Genomic DNA, 23,112 nt, shown 5'->3' on the forward strand with positions numbered 1-23,112 from the left:
ATATCATAGATTAAAAAAAAATAAGTTAAAATGTAAGATGTTATTAAGAAGAAAACACAGACAGGACAAGATGAAGTCAAGCTGTCTTCTGGATAGCTTCTTAAGGCATTAGTTTCAAAATAGCTCTGCAATTAAAATCAGATTTTCTTAAAATATTAATGAATTACACACAGTGTGATCAGCGCTAAAGCTGGCACACACAATTCTTCACTAGCACCAGACTTCTGGCAGAAGACAAAGGAAGCTAACACATCCTAAACTGGTGTTTACCAAGTTTCCTAAACAGGAGAAGAAAAGATGACAGCAATGTCTCATCTCAATTCTGAGTCCAACTGCCTTGTGGTCAGTTCATGGTTATGGACCTTCTAGCACTGAAATTTGTTATTTACCAATCTGCTTGTGTTTGTTCTAAGGAGTAAGGAAGTGCTTTGAAATTTGTAGAATAGTTATTTCCAGAACAGATATCTCCAGAATAGATATCCTCAGAATAGGTATCTCCAGGTCCTTCAAGACTGAATTAAGTCTACCATGGAGGACTAAGTTCTGGAATTCAAGTGACCTCTTCAACTTCTATTTTCCACAAGGAGAAAATAAAAGCATGAATGCATCTTTCAGCTCTTTTCTGTCCATCACACACCCCTTCTATATGAGGTATAGACTGCTAAATGCTCCTCAAAGCAGAAATATTTTTTATTATTAACAACTCAAAAGCTTTGTTATGAGCAAAGTTTTCACAACTAAAACTAATAGGTAAACAACATCCAGATATTGCTTAGAAACTAATGAAATCTTACCATAAAACAAACTAATATAATGGATTATACCACAAACTGCACTATAACATCATAGTCATCTTAAATAAGTATCTCTCAGTTAGTTTCATCAAAATAAACACACTCATTTTTCCAACTACAATCACAGTGATACTGTTGCATTATTTTTCTTCCATATGTCTCTACTTTTTTTTTCCAGACAATGCTGCACTCAAGCAGCTTTATTTCACATCTCTTCCATGTTACACCCTCAGATTACTTGTCATAAAACATCTGCTTTGAGCAAAACAGCATCTAGAAAAAAAGAAAAAAAAAAAGATAAAATCCTATTCACTGGAAAGAGGATAAAAACCACAGGACAATGAAGTATCAGGTATTTATGACAAAGCGGAACAAATTCAGAGATGCTGTGAACCGTGGTGTCAATTACAGCCGGTGAAACACACATAACTCGGGGTGAAAAGGAACAAATAAGCAGGCTATCCCCTCACCCCACGGGGCTGTTTTATCTCACAGCAGCACAGGGACTGGGATTCTCTTTTCTAGGGCTGCATTCCCATTCCGCAGGGCTCTGCTGCCTCAGGAGCCATGGCCCAGGGTACCAGAGCGCCCAGGAGGGGACTTGATCCTGCACAGGAAACACAGGGCCAGGAGACCACTGGACAAAGGCACAAAGCCCCACTCAAATACAGAATTTTGCAGTGTTTGACCTTCAACTGTTTGGAGTTTTTTATCTGCGAGCTAATTTTCCATTCTCATTTTCCCCCATCCACGCTGCAGTTCCTGAGTACAGTAAATCTCTCATTTTTTTTGGGATGTATAATCTCTTTTAATATCCTGTGTTCTCTTATCACACTGCGGTCCTCCCCTGTAATATATTGTCCATAAGTTTTTCAATTCACTAGCTATGGAAATTATTGAAATACAACAGTAACTATTTCGTTCTGACAAAAATAGTCTAGGGAGGCTGACGCTTGTTCTTGACACAGAAGTAACATCTGGGTCATGCAAATTTAAAAGCAGAATAAAATTACTTTAGCCTCAAACTCTAAGGCATAAAAGACACAACACCAAAGATGATTCTTTGTCTGATTTCTTCTGATTTATGATATACATTGATTTAATCATTAAAGGAGATGCATAAGCAATTCAAGTCAAATATGTATAATTAAAATGCTAAAACTGAAAGATGTGATGTGACATTGTTACAGCTGAAAAATATATCAGCGATAAACATATCATGTGTATAGATTCTATGCCACAGATAAGAATGAAACTTAAATTAGGTTTTGCTGAGGTGTTATATAATAACATTTTAAAAAGCACAGTAATCCTCCATGTTAAAATGAGGCTCTTTCTAAAATGATCCAGTTCACTGACTGAAATGTTTAATTTTTGCTCCTTTTTCCAGCTCTTTTCTCACATAATTCCACCAAACTCAGATAACTGTATTTGTTAAACTGAAATTCTAGTTTGGGTCAATTCCAGCTACATTTCCAGCTGCAAAAGTAGCATGGTGCCTTTTGAAAATTACAACTTATTTTTTATGTCCCCAGCTTCCACCTGTTCCAGTGTTCCACTCTGTGAAAAATCCATGGCACACTCTTATGTAAAGCAGGCTAACGACCCCAATTTGTCACAAAAACTTAGATAATGTGTTTTTTTCTGCTGCAAGTTAGCCTTTTAACACGCCTTCAGAGAGGTCTAACGACATATCTTACACAAAACTCTTCTGCAACTGTAGGTCCAATATCCTCTTAAATTTCCTATGCCTACAAGCACAGAAAGCTAGAATTAATATCAAAAACTGAGACTGCCCTCACTTCTAATGTCCAAATGCTTTCCAAGTTCCAAAGTTTATGCAATGAACTGCATTTATATGGTTTGATGACTTTTCAAAGAAACTCTTAGAAACTGTTCAGAGTTGTAGAGTAAAGGCAATAGAGTTTCAAGAAGACATAGGAAAAAATTAAATGGTAGAAGGCAGAGGAAATGATCACCTAGACTTTAACCCTGAATCCCAGTAAAAACTTTTGTACATGTAGCCATCCATTAAATCTTATTTTGTTCTGAAAACTTTGAAAGGAGGAGATTTAATGAAGATTTAATTTCTCAAAAGGAGGAAAGTGGTCTAGGCCAAATCACCCCGTGCCATTTGGTTTCAAATGAGTTGCTCAAAACGGAAAGGTTGGAATGTTCATTTCTTCATATTAATAAAAAGGTAGGAAGTAGAAGAATAAAGAATAAACTTTAAGAGCAATAAGAAGGTAGACAAGTTCTGTAAGGCAGATATCACATTGTACGTTGTCAATACACTGCAGTACAAAATCAATGTCTATCAAATTAATTTCTTATTCACTCTTGTACCATCAATCACAAGGAACTTGATATCAATACAATGATCTGGTCTATAGCCCTCATTTGAATTAAACTGAATTCTTTCAATACTGGCTGCTTTCTTTGGGAATGGCAAGGTTTCTTTGATTTGTGGGTGGTTGGGGTTTCTTTAACTTACAGTAAAATAAAAATCTGATTTTTACAAGTTCAAATACATTGCATTTGGCTGCTCTGATACACCAGCAGCAGAAGTTCTAGTTTAATAAATATAAGTTTATTTTGGATGAGTCTTTTGAAATTACCATGAAAACACTAAAAAATACCAACTTGTTTGCATAAAGAAAAGACAAGATTTGAACAGCAGGACTGATAAAAAACTTTGAACAGTCAGGACCTCATACAACTCATAGATAGGCTATGAAATATGTTTCTATGCATTGCATACAGTATTAAATGTATATAAATTTGTAGAGCTTTTTCATTTTCAACTTCTTTATCAGGCAAGAGTGAGCGTATCCATAGCTATAAAGGTATTTGCATCCACAGAAAAAAAAAGACCACAGAGAACTTATACTCTGTCCCTAAAATTTTAAGAAAAGAAGTATTAGAATTTTGCTTTATACTGTATCTTTGAGCAGGATTCTGTATTTATTTTAACCATTACAGTATCTGCTGAACCATGGAAAAAGAGACTTAAAAAGAAAAAAGAAAAGAAAAAAAGGAGAAATGCTGCTGTGGAAGGAGTCACTGCTTCAGGAACACACAGCCCTCTGGAGAGAAAGGACCACGCTGCCCTACAGACCCCAGAGCAGGAGCAAACATGGATTCTCCTCCTGGATTAATAAACAAGAGGGAAAAAAAAAACCTAAAACTCATGCAAAAAAATAACCTATAACTCATGCATTTCTCTTTCTCAGCTTGTTCATACATGATTATGTAGTTCAAAGATTTCATCCTTCAGTTTTCTTTTTTCTCCTTCTTCCTCAATTTCCTCTTGGCCCCTCCCTCAGCTTCACCTTCTTTTACTCCTTTTTAAAATCTATTATATTGTGATCTCCTGTTTTCCCCTATATCCCTGTTCATTTCAGTGTACAAAATGTCAAGTGGCATAAAAACCACTAATTCTAAATGATTCTCTGTCAGTTATTCCAATACCATCTTTCTTTCATTAATATCTGTTTACACATTTTTAGAGATTTGTGGACACTGAAACAATGTTTTTAACCTAATTTTGGTTTTATGCAAACTCCACATTAATCAAATTATTCTGGGTTACTTCTAAGTTTCTTCACTTTTTCTTCTTTTTATTTGTTCATTCTCTCTCAGATAATGCAATATCTCTTTAGTACTTATTTTGGCCTTTTGGCATTCTTACTTTATTATCATTTTAATAATGCCATTAGCCATTCCATAACCTTTCCAGTTGCCCAGAATACCATATCCATTGCTCACACCAGCCATCAGTGGTCACTTATTACAATTCTGCATTCATTCTCTCTTCACAACAAAGGCATTTACAGTCACATTGAACCAATGATTCCACTTCAGACACTCACTCCACCTCTGTCCTTTGCAGCCACGACTTTGTTCCACAATGTCTGGCACAGAACATGATGCCAAAATGTAATTTATATTCCTTTTGGTTCATGCATTTACTAAACATTACTCACATTTAGAAAAAAAACCCAAACCACAAAACCTTTACATTAACTCATCTCTTTGTTATGTTCAGTGCAGGAGCATTACCTACACAAAGTCACATTTTACTCTTAGCCACAACGGAAATTCAGCACAATTCCAACTTGAATATGAACAAGGCATAGACAAAGAGGAATAAAACCCTGCTGTAAGTTACTAAATGAACTTGATTCCTAAATACAATACATTGCAAGTGGCCATGACAAAACCTGTTTACATTTAGTCATAGCACTGCCTTGAACTCAACTAGGAAAGCAGGTTAAACAAACCTACACCACATTTGACCAGTGTTTGTAAACACCTCTACCATGCACCAGTTAAAAGGCATATGGTTTTAAAAAGTTCAATTCCAAACATTTCAGAGGCAATTAAATATACATTTTGTGTTAAATATAAAATAAGGTGGCAGATAGAACCCTGCAAAATGTTTGTATATCAGCATTACAAGAATCCATGAACCTTCAGTTCAGTGAACCTTGCTCCACTATTGAATCCTTTTTATTTTTCAAGGGACATTAACACAAACAATTACACATTTAATGCAAATGATATACTTAATAACAGACTATACTGCTCTTTTTCAGCTTCTATATAGGAATCTGCCATTCTTCAGATTAAACCACAAATCTGAGTCAAGTAAAACTTTTTGTATTTTTATTAGTCTGTCTTCGGAGTTACCACATGTCAGCCAATATAACATATATTGCAGACCTTTCACTTTATGTCTCTGTTAATAGTGGTTTACCCCAGTAAATTAGCTCTATGGGTTTAATGCTGCCCTCCACCTTCTAAATCAAGACATTGCAAGAGTCCAGTCACATGCAACAACTGAATTTTCAAAATGTAGCATACAGTATATGTCAGTTTTCCTAAAACTCTTAAGAACACCAACATTCAACATTTATTGTTTTCAAAATGTTTTCCATTCTCTCAGCTTCTGCTTCCATTTTCTCTACCAATATTTCAATACAAAAATCCCAAATTCTTCAGAAAGTCAGTGGTGTAGCCCACAAAGCATCCTCTGCTTCCTGCAGCGCAAGACAGACAACACACAACGTTCTCTTAAAACACTATTTAAATTAAAAATGTGATCGTGCTGATGTTCAGTAAGGGATTTGTTCCCAGATCTGCCCATCCCATCCCACCTTCTGTGCTTCAAAACCAACACTTGCCTTTAGTATTTTTTAGATACTCCAGTTAGTTTCCAGTCTACAGGAGTAACAATTCAGGACTGCTGTGGTTCTGGCAAATCAACCCTGTCGTAAAGGGAAAGTTTCCACCTGGGCTGCACATTTATTTCGTGCATTACCTCACCACCTCTGCCTGTCCTTCATCCACAGAGCACTTTTCTACAAGATCTGATTAACATTCACCCCCTGGATGTTTTCATTGTAAGAGGATGTTCTAATCTGAAAACCATTTACTTCTGAATACACACCACTGAATTACGGTGCCATCAGCAAAAGTGCAGCTCAGCTTCTCCTCTAAACATTTCTTCAGGCTAAAACACTTCTACAGAAATGTTCTGCAGTTCAAACATTTATTACCAGGTTTCAAAGTAAAATTAAATTACCATCACGGATACATAATGTTTATTAATAAAGTGTCACAGAAATATTAGTGAAAGTTAAACAGGTAACACAAGGATATCAGGGAACATAAACGCTCAAGTTCCAGTAGCAGTGTTTGCTTTGCCAGGTTACACATCCCATAAGTCTGATGGAACGCACTGAACATGATGTCTCAAACTACACAGGCAGGAAGAAAATTAACTTCCAAAGCTCTGGTTGGGATTTTAATTATTGTGAAAAGTGGAGAAGTGAGAATCCTGTTTGGACTCCAAGTGAGTGTTTACAGAGGTGCACAAAGGCATAATTTTCAAAAGGTAACAGGAACAAATATCACTGAATCCATCTCTGAAATATGAAGTCAAGAGTCTCAGGGAAACCAGGAGTTAACCCAAGCTCTCTCCCCTCTCAAAGAAGCCACAAGGTCCTGTCTTTTATCTGGAATATGAAGGTTGTTGTGGCATCTTTATTCCCTACTGTCATGTGGAAAAGAAGCTCTAAGCCTTTGAGATGGAAGGCAGCAGATACAGCTCCATAAGCAATTTAAATCCAGGTTGCATTCTGGAGATCCCACTCCACTCTTGGATTCTTCACTCACCCTCACACCTGACATCTCTCCACACAGAGCTGAATGTTTAATGTCACTACACCCAAAGCTCACACCTTCAGTTCAGCTGTCATTATTTCCTCAGCTTTTTTTTTTTTTGCCTTTTTTTTTTTTTTTTTATCCTGTTTACCCACAGAAAATGTTTGGGTTTTTTAAACAAACAAAACCCTTACAAACAAAAATACAAACAAACAAACCCACTCCAGCCCAAACAAACAAATAAACCCCAAAACACTCAATTTCCAAAAAGCACTTCTGTTACTGAATCTTAAACAGACAAAACCTCCCTCCTGAGTAGAAAATTCAATCATAGGATTTTTTTACTATCATGGAAAGGGCTATTAAGATTGGAAAAGGTCTTGAAAACATTCAGATTTTAGACAAACATGTCTCCTATTATAAGAGCTTTTCGATCACAAGTTATTTTAAAGCCAGACATCTTATTTTTAGAAGCTGTGAAGAAATAAGCCACACTATGCTGTTATCTTTCTCTTCAAGAAATCCCTCCAGAACCCATTTAGCTTATACTTGTTAAATCCCTGGGTTGTAAAAGGAATGTAAACGAAACTGCAGTGTTGCTGTGAGGTGTTTCTAGACTGAAACACTCCATCAGTTACACAGATAAAGCACCTACAGCCTTACTCCATCCCATTCTTGGATATTTTTCCACCATCCTATTAAAGGTTTTCCACATTAACCTCCCCATTAAGGAAGCCAGGACAGCAGTGAGTATGGCATCACACCTAATAGGATTGTTCAATACCAAGTTAGAGGACAAATACATTGCAAAAATACAGGGATTGTTCAGTCTTGTAAAAAGAAAAAAAGCTAAGGAATGATCTCATTACAGACTGCAACAACTTGAAAGGGAGTTAACACAAACTCTCCTCAGTAACAGCAGATGGTGTAAGAAGAGAAAACAGCCACAAAATGTGTCTTGAGAAATTCAGGTTAGGTATCTGGCAGAATTCTACCCACTAGAAGCATTGAAACCAGCTGCTTGGAGGGGCTGTAATACCTCCAACCTCAGGCTCCACTATCCAAAAGCAGAGCTGCTGACATGATAGAACCTTAGCAATTATCCTGCAGCAAGCAGGAGACTGGGTGGCCTCCTGGCAACTCTCCTAAACAACATTTTATTTTCTCTCCGGTAATCTACATCTCTGAAAATTAGACACATTTCAGTACAACATTTTAAGTGAGATTCCAAGTGAAAAGTAAATTCTGATTTATGCCATTCTGCAACCTGACTTATAACCAACACTATCACCCTCTCCCATCAGTCATAACTTTTGAGTGAATTAACTTAAACCAACTTAATTGACTATAATGCTTTTGTTGATATCAATGAAGTCTGAACAGGCACTAATTAAAGGATTAGTGGTCAAAATCTACCTTTAACATTCCAACATAAACAATTGATATAGGATACTAATTCCTACCTTTCTACTCAAAAAGTGCAGCATATAAACCTTGACATCCAATTTAAAAGCTAAGTTTTAGCTACTGCAATCAGAAACTTTTCTCTAGATTTAAGAGACTCACTTTGGGGTTAGGCTTTTATTTTGTTTAAAAACATGAACACAGAGCAATTCAAATTTTTTTTCCCCCCTAGGGTCCAACTAAAATCAATTGTCAGGCTCTTGAGGAAGGATGGTGTTGACTGCCCCGCCTTGCCTACTGCAAGAGCACACAAACCACATCGCAGCACAGCTCTCATCCCCTCTCCTCTGCGAACAGCCAGCAATCAAATCACTCGGTGTGTCTCAGCTGCCCTCTGGGGCCTCTGGAAACCCACCAGCTGGAAATAAAGTTGGAGTAATCGCAGTTAGGCAGGAGAGACCAAGCCGCAGATGAAATGGCCAGATGTCACGGAGTGAAACTCTGAGATTTCATCACCTTATTATGTGTGAGATGGTATCTCCACCCGGTGCAGAGAGCCCTCAGCAGCTCACAGCCTTCGCCGCTGATTCAAAGCAGAGTATCAGCACAAAACACAAGTTCCACCGTAACACCTTCTGCTCCAAACACCAAAACAAGAGCACCAAGAACCAAAACAGCGGCTGCTGGCTGAGGTCTGCAGCTGGATGCTTTATCCCAAGGGACACAGAGCAGCTGCCTAAAGCGTGGCGAGCCTGTCCGGGCGGGAGGTGCGGGACAGCATCCCTGTCCCCGCCGCAGGGACATCGCCACCTGCGGGACACAGAACGGGATGGGGACGGGCATGGGATGGGGGACGGGGAGCGGGATGGGGGACGGGGAGCGGGGATGGGATGGGGGACGGGGAGCGGGATGGGGGACGGGGAGCGGGGCTGCGGCGCTCGGAGCGAGCCGGGCTGTGCCGTGCGGACTGAGCCCCGCCGCTCCCCGCTGGTGCGGGACACCAGCACCAACATCCCCGCTGGGCACAGCTTTACGGGGACGCTGTCCCAGCTCCCCTCCAAGCCCGTCACCCTCCTCCAGCGGGATGCCGGGGGGCTGGGAGAGGAACAGCGAGGCGTGCATGCTCCCACCACATTCCTCCTCCTCCATCATCATCATCATCATCATCATCATCATCATCATCATCATCATCATCGCACACTGCTGTGCCCGAGCCGCAGCCCGTCCCCGTGTGTGCCGCAGTGTCCCCAGGGCTGGCGATGGCCCAGGCCGGGCTGAGGGTGTCCAGGGAAGGGCAGGGAAGGGCAGGGAAGGGCAGGGAAGGGCAGGCGGTGTTTTTGGGGCCGGGAAGCGCTCCCGGCACCGCCCGCCCGGCCGGCGCTGGGCGCTGCCCCCGCTCCTCAGCCAGGCTTGCGAGCCGCTCCGGGCATGACAAAGCGGGTGAAATTAGGAAATTAATGAATACAAACCTCAGGCTCTATTCACAAACAACTCGAAAAGACTGGGGGGAGAGGGAAATCAAGCAGCGCGCGTCTCCTGCCTTGAAACGTGCTGCGAGTGTCGCTCGTTCACCCCGCACCCATCAGTGCCCTTCGCGCCCACCGCCCAATTCCTCCTGAAAGCTCTTTATACCTTCTAAAAGCACTTCTAGAACTACAGGCATCTTACAGCAATTTGGGGAAAAAAGAAAGAAAATCCAGAATAAACTACCTACCCAAACTAGTGAGGCCATAAATATGACCACAGCAAAGCTATCGGGAGAAAAACATTTATGGACATTTTTAACTGGAGAGGGGAATTGCTTGTCTTGTGGACTTGATGTTATAAAAACAGTCTTAAAACCGACTGCAGTGCGCCCCTATGATAAATAATATTGCATTTCATGACAGTTCCTGTATTTACTTTGTTCTGTTCTGGTTTATGCAAATAAATTCAACACAAAAGAATAAAATTATGAAGTAAGCGTTTCTTCACAAAATGGAAAATATCTCGTGGCGATGAGACCATTCTCACAAATGGCCTGGATTTATGCTGACAGAAATAAAATTCTACCCATGAGGAGAATGACGTTGCTTCTAAGCTTTGAAAGTTAAAAAGGAAAATTGGAAGCTGAAGCATCTCTATTACCAGTTTTAAATGAGATCTTCATTTAACTATTGGAGCAAAAGCCAAAACTCGATCTTTCTTTTTTTTTTTTTTTTTATTTGAAACCACAGAAAACTGATCTCCAACCTTCACCAACCTTATTACCAGTAAATAAAAGGACTGATGAGGCTAATGAAATAGGGGAGGTTGTCCATATTTTTCAATACAAAATATGTTATAAGGACATTGCCCTTATTGTACTATTTCTTCTTCTTGTTACAATTATTAATAGAAATCTCATAATTTGAAGTAACAGTAAAAGCTAGAAAAAAATAAAAGCCTCCTTCCCTTAATAATAATCACTGAAACTAGCACAGTTTCTACTTTAGATCAACTTAAAAGCTGTTCTAAAAATGTACCAAAACACAGCACCATTATGATCGCATTGAATTTTTCAAATGAATGCAATGCAGACTACAATTATTAAAAAAACCCTCATATCTTAAGAATATTCCAGTGCTCCACACTTTAAACGCCAGAGAGGCATTTCTCTCTGGTAACAATTCCTAACAAGACCAGGGATGCATAAAATTCTGAAGTAATATATTTAATCTCTTTCTTTTTTCCCAAAGCATTTATCTTATTTCTTTAGTCAACTCCACTTAAGTCTTTCAATTTAAACTTCCCTTTTAAATGCATGCTTAATGCAAGCAGCAAAAGATAGTGCACAGAAGAAACACAAGTCAAAACCAATTAAAATACACCACCATTGACTACTTTCACACTGCTTCTGAAAATATCACCAAAATTCACATTTATTCAAAATCAGTCATGAACATAGCAATATTCACAGAATTAACATATTTATCTGGCATATCTCACAGCTTTATGTTGCTACAAAAAAGAGCTATCAGGGGAAAAAAGTGCAATACAAAAAATTTTCTTTTTACTAATTCAGATTTTGTATAAAAGCAGCATCCACAAACTGAAGAAACCACAATTGCATTCTGATTCAAGGTTGAGTGTGAATGAAGAGACTTTAAAAACTTCAGAAATCAGGCAGATTTCTGATTGTCCCTCTCCAAAGAAAAATAATTCATTTTATAGCAGAGTACTTAGAGTCTTATTCCAGCAGGAAGAAAACAAAAAGTTAAAATTGAGAAACAGCACGTTTGAATACAGAAAACTGAAGGTAAAAAGAAAAACTTCTATGAAAGCTCTTATTTTTTAAAGTTTTCACTATTTTGAAAAACAGAGACTCAAGTGAAACAAATACAATTTCAGTGCACCCCAGAAGCACATACTGAAGTGAAAAAAATGAACATATTAACAAAAAAAAAAAAAGATTTTCCCAATCAGCTGCTCACTGTAAGACGAAACAAAGTCTACAAATCACAAAACCAGAATCCCAAGTGGTTCATCTGACTTGCAAGCGTCACAACAGTCTGCCTGCATTTCAGACATGATGCACAAATTGTGGAAGGCAAGCTAACAGTATGAGGTTGTACGGAGAGCAGAGCTCAGGCAAAACAGATAAATCTTGATTTTACCAGAACACAATGTTTTAAGAAGTACTAAGGAAATTCCACTGTTAATGGATAGAGAAAAGAAAGTATACAGCATGATTGCTTTCATTTTTACAAGGACATAAGTTTTATTTTACAAAGATATCTTTTAAGTTTCAGTCTTTTGTCTCATACCAATTGTTTGATATTATCACTGGGTTCACTTTGAAATTAATTTTCACAACCACTTAGTAATTTCAGCAACACTGCCCATTTTATATAAAAAGTTGTCAAGTTTGGTGTCAGACAAAAAATGAACACAGGCTAAGACGACAATCAGCATTAAAAAAAAAAATAAAATGAGGCATTTGATACATTTTTTGTACTTTTGTTGGTCAGTTTCAAGGTTTTTTTGGCAGCTCTGCTGCCCTGAGATTTGGCAGTGGTGTGAAAATGTGAGACTTGTGTAAGGAAGAAAAACTTTGCATGCGCTCAGCTGAAGGAAAGGCACAAGGAAACCCACTGGCACTAAGGACCTACTAAAAGAAACAAATAAATCCAAACCTTCCACAGAACAGGATGCAATTAACAGCAAGACACAAAGCTGCAGGAAAGCAAACCTCGTGGAAATACTTATTAATCTTCAAAATGTCTTCTGCATTAACAGAGAAACTTTCCAGTCACAGTGGGCTGAGAAACTGATTCTTGAGTGACATTTATTTGAGAGCACCTTCATGAGAGCCAGGATGTACCCTGCACAAATTCTCCTCTTCCTTCACCTAGTCACAAGGGACATCCAAATGCTTATAGAAAAGTCAGGCTCTCCTGCAGTCACTCTGTCCATGATATCCCACAAAAATAAAAGACCCAAAAGTTTTTATAGTGCCACACATTAGGCAACTATTGAAAGCAGAACAAACGAAACCAAGGAGGCTGCCAGCAGCCTGGGTAGGCAGCAAAGCAGGCTAACATGACAAACTACTTTCAGGCTTTTGAAATATAAGAAAGGAGGCATTTTCCTCACTTTTGCTAGGATTTTTTTTTTTTTATTCCAACTCAATTTTTGGTTGATGGAAAAATCTCATTAATCTCAGTCACGCAAGCTCTAGCCTGCCTGGCACAACACCAGCTATTAGGGGAGCAGGGAATGTTACCCTTCCCTCCTCAAATTCTGATGAACCAGTTTCCCTTACTGACATGATCAGCTTGATTTGTTCAAATAACCGTCAGAGTGACCACTAAGAAAAAGCCAAGTTATCCACACCAGATTTTGAACTAGGTGTCCAAAAGCTTAAGGTACTGAGTACGGCCAGCTCACAAAAAATCTAATGTTTCTGAAGAAACTCGGGGATTTAGAAAGCCGTCAAGATCAAAGACAGAAATCACTATTTTTCCAATCGGTCTTTTAAGTTTTGTCTTCATTTTACTAACTTTTGCCATATACAGAACTCATTGAAGTTGGCTATTTTTTTTTTTTTTTGTTAGAGCTGTTTCTCTTGTGGTTTGTTTTACTTGGTTTGGTTACTTTTTTGAACAATTATCTTTTACATGACAGTAAAAAAATGCCACAGTATTCCTTTCTCTAGCTCAATAAAACAAGATAAGAGTGATTTCTCTGTTGCTTTTCTACTGACTACATGAAAAAAACATGACCAAAAATTTCAAGTCCATAAATCTGACTAATAAATATGTAAAGATTGAGTCACAAGCTGCATGACTGCAGAACGATGGATTATGTCACAGAAGTTTGGGTTGTTTTTTTTTTAAACTTCACCAAAAAAAAAAACAACCATGGAGCAGGAGTCAGATACATCTTTCTCCCTAAAAAATGATGCTGAAACCAAGAAAATTCCTGCCATGAATATGCAGAGCGGGGTTTAGACTGTACTCCTTTTGTCTGTATGAATTATCCATCACATTTCTATTGCATATTATTAAAGTGACTTGCTTTATCCTCCCAACCCCCACATCTGTGCTGCTGTAATTTATGTGAATTACGGTTAATGATCATTTGCATTATGCTTAATCAGCATATCAATAATATACTCTGCACAGAGTAAGTAGCTCTTCTTTCTTTCCCTTTTAATGAAACCTATAGAAATGGAGCTGGGGTTTGACTGATTGGCATCACAAAAAGGTTGCCTGGGCAGGTGCTGGGGATGGTGGCACAGGACAGGGGCCTTGTGGCTGCTGCCAATCATGCTCAAGCATCAGCAAAACCTGCTATTATATTTTTTGAAATTCTTATGCCTTGCTATCTGGAGGGGCCAATGCTTTGTGCTGACGGGGTTTTAATGAGCTTGACCAGATCAGTGTTCCTGGAGCCAAGGCTGTGGCTGTGTGGGATGGTTCAAGGAGAGATCACATTCTTCCAGGGTGATTTTACTCACCAGAGTCTAAACCACTGCCATTACAGCGTGCTCATGTGAGACACACAAACCCCTGAATACCAATGAGCTACAAAACTTAACATGAATATTCAGGAATTTCTGGAAAGCTATTCCTACATATGCCCAAGCCAAGGGCAACTTAAAGGAATAAAGAAGAACCAATCAATTGGGTCATTTTACCAAAAATCAATCAATATCACATATCAACAGGATAAAATTATTAACCTAGTAAGAGGTTTGCTAAACACTTCAGTTAAATTATTTTTAAAAACCCTGTAAGTCACCAGCTTTGGTGTCCTGACATTTATGTGAACACTGCTGCACGCTCGAGAGGAATTGGCACGACACCAATATTCTCATTTGTGAGTCACAGCCTCCAGTGCAGCTCTATCAGCTTTACCTTCTAAATCACTGCTCTGCTATTAGCAATCTTTCAACGTGATGTGACATCTTTATTATAATGTTTTTCCACTGAAGTTTAAGTTCATATTTTAGCTCAGAGACAGACACAGCCATATTTACCAGGTTTAATTAACTGACTATAAATAAAGGGCTGTAAGAAGAGGGTGTCTCTCTCACACGATGCTCAAGTTGTCACCATTTTACAGCAAAATGCCAACTGGGATAGGATAAACATTGTTATTTCTATACTTTACATTTATATTTCAATATGCAAGCTTAAAATCCCAAGGTATTTTGAAGACTACAGTCTAGAGCCTCCATTCTCTTCCAAAAACAGTCACAGCATACAATCTATATTAATTTACTTTTAACTAAGAATTTCATTAACTTGCAAGAACATCAGTGGAATTCCATTATTTACTTTGGCTTCGATATCCGAGGACATGGCAGTAAATAGGAACAGCATGTACAAACACAAGCAACAACAACTTGGGCTGGATTTACCTGACAAAAACTTGCAAAAGCCAATAAAATTGACCTTGACAGATCCAGGGGCCCTTTTTGGTGGGGTAATGCAGCACATCTGTTTTCCTTATAGCCCCCATGATACCCTGCATCATTCCCTACCAACTGCTTTAAGCATCCAAGGCAGGAGAGACACAGCTGCAGGGAGCAGAGCAGCAGATCTGCACAGCTGCAAGGAGCTGAACAGAGCAGGAGAGCAAAGCAGTGGAGCAGTGGGAGCTGGGAGAGAAGGGCTTCATAAAAAAAGATGCAAGTGGAAAAAAAAGAAACCATACTGATGAACTAGAAATTGCTGGAGAGTTCCCTCTTGGACATCCTGTTTAGAGATGTTTCTTGTTGGGAAAAGTCAGCAGAAAAAGCCACTAGGAGGAAACCTGAACCCTCTTCCCCCTTCTTTCCCATGAGAATGGAACAATTTTATCCAGAAACACAGAGAGAGATCCATGCATAAACTCAAAAAATGAACCAAACCTTCATCCTTAAATACTGCTAAACACCTGCATAACGCCTAATATCAAGAAGGCACAACTTAAACATCAGCAAAGGAATCCCATGAGGCAGAGGGCAGAGATGCGAAGGCACTGTTAACACTGTTTCTGTGATAAAGGTGAATCAACAAGTTGCCCAAAGCTTAAAAAAAGAAAAAAAGGAAAAAAAAAAAAAATAAAGTCTCACAGGTGCTTTCTTTCAGCAAAGACTTGATGGCTCAGTCTTCTCTGAGAGCCTAGACATGAGGGTTCAACTGCAAAGTGGGGTTTCTTTGTGTTTGGGGGGAAACAGAATGCAGGAATGCAGGAGTCATCCTGCATATCTGCATGATGTAACACAGAAAGAGAGCGATGGGATGTTCCTACACACAAACACATAGAGATACGGAGGCGGGGAGTGAACACATATCAGCATCACTAGACAGATATACACCATTTAGTCATCAATATGATGTTACCAAGAAATTTCTAAAAAGAGTCTGCTGGCAAAAACTATGCAGAAATGATGGAGTTAGTAAATTGGAAAGAACGTTTGCTTTAAGACTGCAGTTCTAAATCTTCCAAAAGAATACCTAGTTTCATTAGATCTGGATACAAGGTAAACAAAACAACCACCAAGCACCTCCAGAACATTATTTAGACATTTCTGTAGTAATACTCCAACTCATAACTTGAACACTTTAGCAACAATTCACACAAAAGTTACAAACAAGTACTTACATCAGCCACTTACATCCACACAGCTTTCACCTTCCACTACTTCAATCTGAACAAATTAGTAAGTAACACCATGCAGCAGATTCATGATCTCTTTTAGAAACACACTTCATGACAGAAAAGGAGCAGTACCTAAAGAGAACTTTTTGCTGCTGTTATTCATGCACCTCTTGCTTTCATGTTTCTCCCCAAGGAACCAGCCCTTCCAGGGGTTTACCTGCAGTATCCAGGAATGGGTATTCTAAAGAGAAGGCCCCACAGCTATGTAAAACATATTTTGCAAGTTCAAAGCAGATTATTTTTGCATCTCCAAAGCCCCAGCCTTATTGCACGGTGTCCTCTGAAGAGGAAACAATGCAGCAGCACTTTCCCCTTTCATACTCCAGTGAACTCACCCCATGTGATGGGTAGGAGATCCAGCCCAGCTCCCCTTGAATTGTTTTTGAATCCAGCAGATTAACTACAAAAGAAGACACAAGGAAGAGGAGTGAGTTTCCTTTGCCTCTGCCCAGTTAACCTCAGTTACCCACATCCAGGGCTGTGTTTATTTGTGAGCAGTCGATTTGTTCAGGTGGCCTGGCGGTGAAGCTGCACAGAAGAAAAAGACAAATGAAAAGGATCATCTTGTTTAGCTTAAAACACCATGAACAGCAGGCAGGGCAACTTCTGAAAACCAGAAAAGTGACAAAAAGCAAACAATGGATCATGGCTAAATTAATTGCAGCATGGGGTGGGAACAGAACTCTTCTATCAGCTGCACAAACCACAGTGTTTTCCCCTCGGATGCCTGAAATTTGGGTCACTGCATTTGACTGGAATGGTGAGATCTGAATATTTAAATCATTACTTGATTAAAGGCATCTATTTGTCATCTATAATCTTCTCAGATTATAGGGATAAATAATGAAAGCTGATTAAAGTCCTTCCTGCAATTCTTTCTTGCTTCTGATCTAATTTGTTCTCAAATTGTCTTGCAGTAGTGTTTTCTAAATGTCATGTGTAGCACATTAGATACAAAAGTAATTATTTACAACATTGCAAGTACAGACAAACCTGCTTTTAAAGAGGGCCATCAATTGATTGCTAATCTTGCTGGGTTTTTTTTTTTTTTTTTGAGCTACACATTAATTTTCAGTGTGAAAAGGAAGATTTTATTTGTAAACAGTCTGACAGGCATCTTCAAGTCAATCAAATCTCAGTGGGTTTATACATACAACAGGTATTTAAAATAAATATATACATCCAAATTAAAGGATATCCTTCTTTTAGTATTTATTTGTTTCCTACAAGCACAAAAATAAATAATAAATTTTCCTCATCTTGGCCATACAGCCTCCTAGTGTCCTAGTGCTTGGTCACACACTTCCCTAAGTAACCGCTTCTTTATCAGCATGAAGCAGAACAGGTGAATTTATACAAAACACTGTATGAAAGAAAATAGCCTCTATATAAATAGCAACTAATGAAGCATTAATACTTCATGGCAACACTGTAATATTTATAATCTGCAATCTGGACTTACTTTTGTTGGGTATGCTCACCACCCCCCACACTCCCTTTATTTATTTTTCCCCTTCAATACGGAAAATAATGATAACGAGAAATGAAATAAATCTCAGCATATGCTAGGACATTTTAACACCTGACAATGTCAGATCTATCAGAGGTAGCCACTGTAGCAGCTTCATCTTATATTTGTTAACCTGAAGGGTTGTCACCGTCCCCAGAACCAGATGGCCTGAGCATTGGTGTTCCAAGTAAACAGGAGAACAGGAAACAAAAAATGAGGGACAATATCTACGAATAAGCTGAGTTAAGCTATTTGTATTATTACATAATTCTCAGTTTGACTGCTGTTAAATTTGGACAACACTTGAAAAAAAATAGCTCTGAAAGCATTATTTTTACTGATAATTAGGATGTGCAGAAGGAGATGCAGGTGTACAGTATTAGAAATAAGACTGTGCTATAAAGAACCATAAGTAAACATATTTTCAACATTTGTGTGCACACATATTTGTGTTTTGTATGGATATATGTGCACTGCTATTCTGCCAGGACTGAGCTGCTCTGCCTTCTATGTGAGAAAAATGTTTCCCCCTGCAGTAATACTCCCCTTTAAAAGAAAACAACAGCACTGCTTTATCTACATCAATAAACAAAATATCTTTACTAATCTTACAGAAAGAACATAATCCAGTGCTACATCTTTCTCAGCTCTGAATCAAGTCCTCAATCACGTACACAAAGAGAAATCAGTCAGTCCTTTATTGAGTGCACACGGCCCTAGGCAGGCTACTCTGCAGCAAAGTTTGCATCCATAAAAAAGAAACAGCAATAAAAATTCAAAAGGAGAAGTGCACGTCTCGTTTTTTGTTAGTAGAAATTCCCACAATTCTGGATCTCCCAGGACGAGACAGATCTGTTTGCCATGCATCTGCACTGCACAGTGCTGAAGGAAGTGTGACTCCTGAGGAAAATCACTTGGCAAGAAGTGGCTGAGGCAAATCACTCAGGAGCAAACCTAAGTAATATATTTTATATATAAGAAATAATAGGTATTAATATATTATTATATTAATTACATAATATTTATTCTTTCAGGACAAGCTCCTTGAAAACATGATTTTCTCTGAAATTGATGAATTCAGTCCAAACTCATCAGTTTTGTCTGCAAAACACAACCAGGCAGTGGAGCCACAGCTTGGTGGTAGTTTCCCCTCTCCAGATCTGCCCTGCAGGTCCACCTTGCCCTCACAGGCATCACAACAGGACATGGGTGGCAATTAAATGTTCAGTACAGGCACGTGCTTCAGCCATGAGACAACCTGATATCATCAGGAGCAAATCTGTGAAGTTAAGAATAATTTTTCCTTCATTCCACTTTCCTCACCTCCTTCAGATTGGAACCACTACTTTTCCATGTTCAAACCTGTTTGAACCTGTTTTTAGAAGTCCTTGCAAAGGGAGGTTTTCACACTGGCTACAGGAGACTTCTGGTTCAGATGTGTGTTGTGCTGTTCCTTAATAGTATCTAAAATGCAAAAAACATCTTTCAAGTAGTAACTTCAATAAAAAAACACCTTCCTCTTCTTCCTCATAAAAGCTTCTAGGACACTCATTTTCCCAGTGACTTCCAGAGAGTTGCACACCTTGATAGAGAGGAAACAGTAATGCAGAACTGAGAGGATGCAATCCTGGTCTCTAGACAAAAATGACTGGGAGAAGCAATGGTTCATTTGGTCCTTGTATGTCCTAACTCTACATATTAATCTGGAAACTGGAGGAGAAGGTAGCATTTCCCTACACTAAGATATAAGAAATACATAAAAGGATGGGTTAGAAATTAATTGTCTGATTTCTTTTTCTTCATGGATTTGGATGATTAGTTAAAAAGTAAAAATGGAAAACTTCAAAAAAGCACTCGATTCTTACATTAACTTATTACAACTTCTTTTAATCCTGATCGATCCTTTAGTGTAACAAAATGAAACACTTGGTCAGGTCCATTTTGTGAATCAATTCATGAAGTGTTTCATGAAGATGTACTCAGACGGATCCTCTCTGGCAGGCATTTTTCAGTGTGAAAAATTTTTCATTTTTCAAATTTTTCATTTGTTTTTCCACACACAATTAAAGTTAAATGAAAGCCAATACTTAAATACCCTACAAATGCCTATAGCCACATATTTACTAGATGAAAGAAGTTTATGAGTTTCTCACACAACTCATCTGCTCTCCTTGTACCAACTCCTCCTGCAAAACTGTGTGACCAACACTCAGCTGGTTCCTACAAAAATCCCTGAGGTTAACCAGCTCTTAAAAAAAGCTGAACAGTTTTGTTGCTAGAGACAATTCTTTCCAACAGAATGCCTTGGAAAAGATTCCTGGTTGTGCTGAGGAGACACAGAGGAGCTCTCATAAAGCAACTTTAAGTAAATAAATAAATTGCTGTCTAACTAGCTCAGTGTCCTACATTGGTTTCCATCATGTAATTACCTTGATTTAAAGCTCCTGGTAATTCTAAAGGAGAATTTACTGGTATTAAGATGAGCAGCCATGATTTCTGACTCTGGAAATCAGGGATTTGGTCCTCCTGTACAACAGCACTGCTCTCCACACTACAATGCAGTATTTCTGCCAATGCACCATACCCCTAAAATGCCACTTAAGAACATTTTCTCTTGCTTGAGACCCTCTCCTGCCTGATTCTCTTGGCTTTCCCCATGCACAGCCACAGGAGAAAGCATTACCAGTTCCCTCCATGTGGATTTCCAGGGGGTCAGTCGGATCTCTCTGCAGAACTGGAGCAGGGGTGTGGATGTGAAACACGAAGCTCCCTCACTCCCCTCTCACGGCTCCAGCAGCAGACGAATGGAGCCATGGGTGGAACATGACACTCGTGCTACCAGAAGCTGCTTCCAGATTTGGAAGAGATGGCCCAGGGCTCACTAGCAGCATGTTCCATCAGGAGGAATGTCAGGGAAAGAAAAGAGCCCTAAAATTGAAGTGATTTCTAAACACAGTCTGAAAGCTGCAACATTTCCACAAAGACGTGGAGCAAGAACTGCCACGATGAACTGAATACAGTAGAAATACCTCCCACAAGAATGGAAATAATCAAACAAATCTTGTGCCAGGTAGAATCACTCTGAGATTCCTTTCACTGCTGAAGAAATGAGGAAAGCCTGCTAGGGGACACTATCCTAACTTGCAATGTGTAGAGAACAACCTACACCACACCAGTGGAAAGCATTTCCAAGTTTTCTTTTTTACATAGAAAATACAGAGCAATAGCCAATGTCAAGAGATGCTTAAATATTTTTGTAATTAATATTTCACAATTCAACATTTTTATAATTAACATTTATAATTATTAACATTCATAATTTATAATTAAATATTTTTAGAATTAACATTTTCATTAATAGTTAAAAATGCATTAAAAAACCTCACACTGCTACGTTGTCTTCTCTTGTTTGGCAACAAATTTTGAGTTTAGAAATACCCTGGCTAGTTATTAAAAAAATGCCAACAAATGGGAAAAATTAAACTTGCTATGCAACAACAACAAAATAAAAACCCTAAAAAATGGTGAATGCCTAATTGAAATGTGCCATATAATCCCAAGAAGCAAAGAAAATCCTCTGTAGCAGAAAGTCAGCCAGAATTTGGTTTTGGGCTGGGACAGAGCGGAGTCAGCACAAAGCCTATGTACATTTCTGGAATGGTGAACCCTTCTCAAGCAAAGGGAGCTTGCACCTGTATTTTCAGCCCCCTGTGAACACAAATCTGAGTCTTCCCAACTCTCCACTGCCCAAGCAGTGGCAGAACATCACCTTTGTGTCTTGGATTATTCTGGGGCTAGAATCAACATTTTTAGGTAGGCAGGCAGAACTCAGGCAAGGCCAAAGTTGCACCTGGCTGCAAGTTAAATTTCCAGCTAGGATCAGCTTTCACACTGATGTTGCCATGAAACCCACTAAGAAACCTTTGAGAAGGGACAACAAATAAAAAAGGGTGTCCAACAGTGAAGCCAGGTTTTAAGTGGTCTGCTTTGCTGCTTGTTTAATAATAAAAGTCAAGCCTCCTGTGATTTTATAGTCCTGCATTTCCCCTCAAATATTTTAGTGAAGATGTTAGTACTGCTCAGAAGAAAATAACCTAAAAACAGCCAGTACAACTCTGCAGCACTTACCCAATCCACATGCCAACAGTTTGGCCCATTTACTAAAAAACTCTTTGCTAAAGCTGCGATTTCTGCTGAGCCCAGAGCCAGGCTGCAGTCCTGCGAGAGGAACAGCCCTGCGGGGTCTGCACTTCCAACCCTCCTTGCCTGAGCTGTGACACTGCACAACACAAATGTGATTCTGTGCAGAACATTCCAAATTTGGTAACTGTCATGTTCAATCTGTGGTCAAACTGCTGACTGAAGGACTCCACCAGGGTGAAGGCAATGGATGAACAAGTAAACCAAAAACAAAATGAATTTAAAAACAGTTGCTGCAATACTAAACACAGGAATCTTCAGAAAAGACTGGAAAGACTAAGCCTCCATTATTTTTATTTAAATGTTCAGTAAAAACTTTTCAGAATTAAGAGATTTTGTTATAAATATCAGATAAGACAAAAAACTAGCAAATTATGTCAAATTAGCCTAGAGATTAATGCTTCTGCAGAACATAAAAGCCTCCACCATCAATTCAGATGATTTGGCAAATTCTAATTTTATGGCAGCTTGCCGCAGGTTTTGAATAGGAAGAATTTCATTTTCCTCCCCCCAGATTTTAATTTTCTTATCAAACACACTCCTCAAGAGAGTCTGAGGCCAGATTTAGATACCTCAGCTTTTCCTACAGCTGAAAAAGAAGCAGAAGCAGCCAAAGCAGCAACCCCTCACTGCAGATTTCTCTCAAAAAGCTGCCATGAAGGAGAGAATGCAGGACAGCAATCAGCAATTCAGGAATGCCTATAAATAAAAACATCACCTGCACTCCATGCTAAGTGGAAGCCCTCCAGTGGTCCTCCTCATTTTGCTAACTATGATGCCTGCCTGTGGAAAAGGGACTACCATCCATCCATTTTCAGTGATGAACACAGGCAAAACAGATTTTTATTTCTTTTTTATTACTTT

The 23,112-nt window shown here is 38.9% G+C and overlaps 1 protein-coding gene across 2 annotated transcripts in view; it reads right to left on the minus strand.

Moving 5' to 3' along the window:
- Nucleotides 1-23,112, minus strand: part of EPHA3 (EPH receptor A3) — a 180,060-nt gene that overhangs the window by 147,042 nt on the left and 9,906 nt on the right. For both annotated transcript variants that reach the window (XM_021550215.2, XM_021550214.2), the window contains exon 2: nucleotides 16,874-16,938. In XM_021550215.2, coding sequence (XP_021405890.1) covers nucleotides 16,874-16,938 — 65 coding nt within the window. The remainder of the gene's footprint in view (nucleotides 1-16,873; nucleotides 16,939-23,112) is intronic.

This window comes from Lonchura striata, chromosome 2 (assembly GCF_046129695.1).
Source record: "Lonchura striata isolate bLonStr1 chromosome 2, bLonStr1.mat, whole genome shotgun sequence".
Lineage (NCBI taxonomy): Eukaryota > Metazoa > Chordata > Aves > Passeriformes > Estrildidae > Lonchura > Lonchura striata.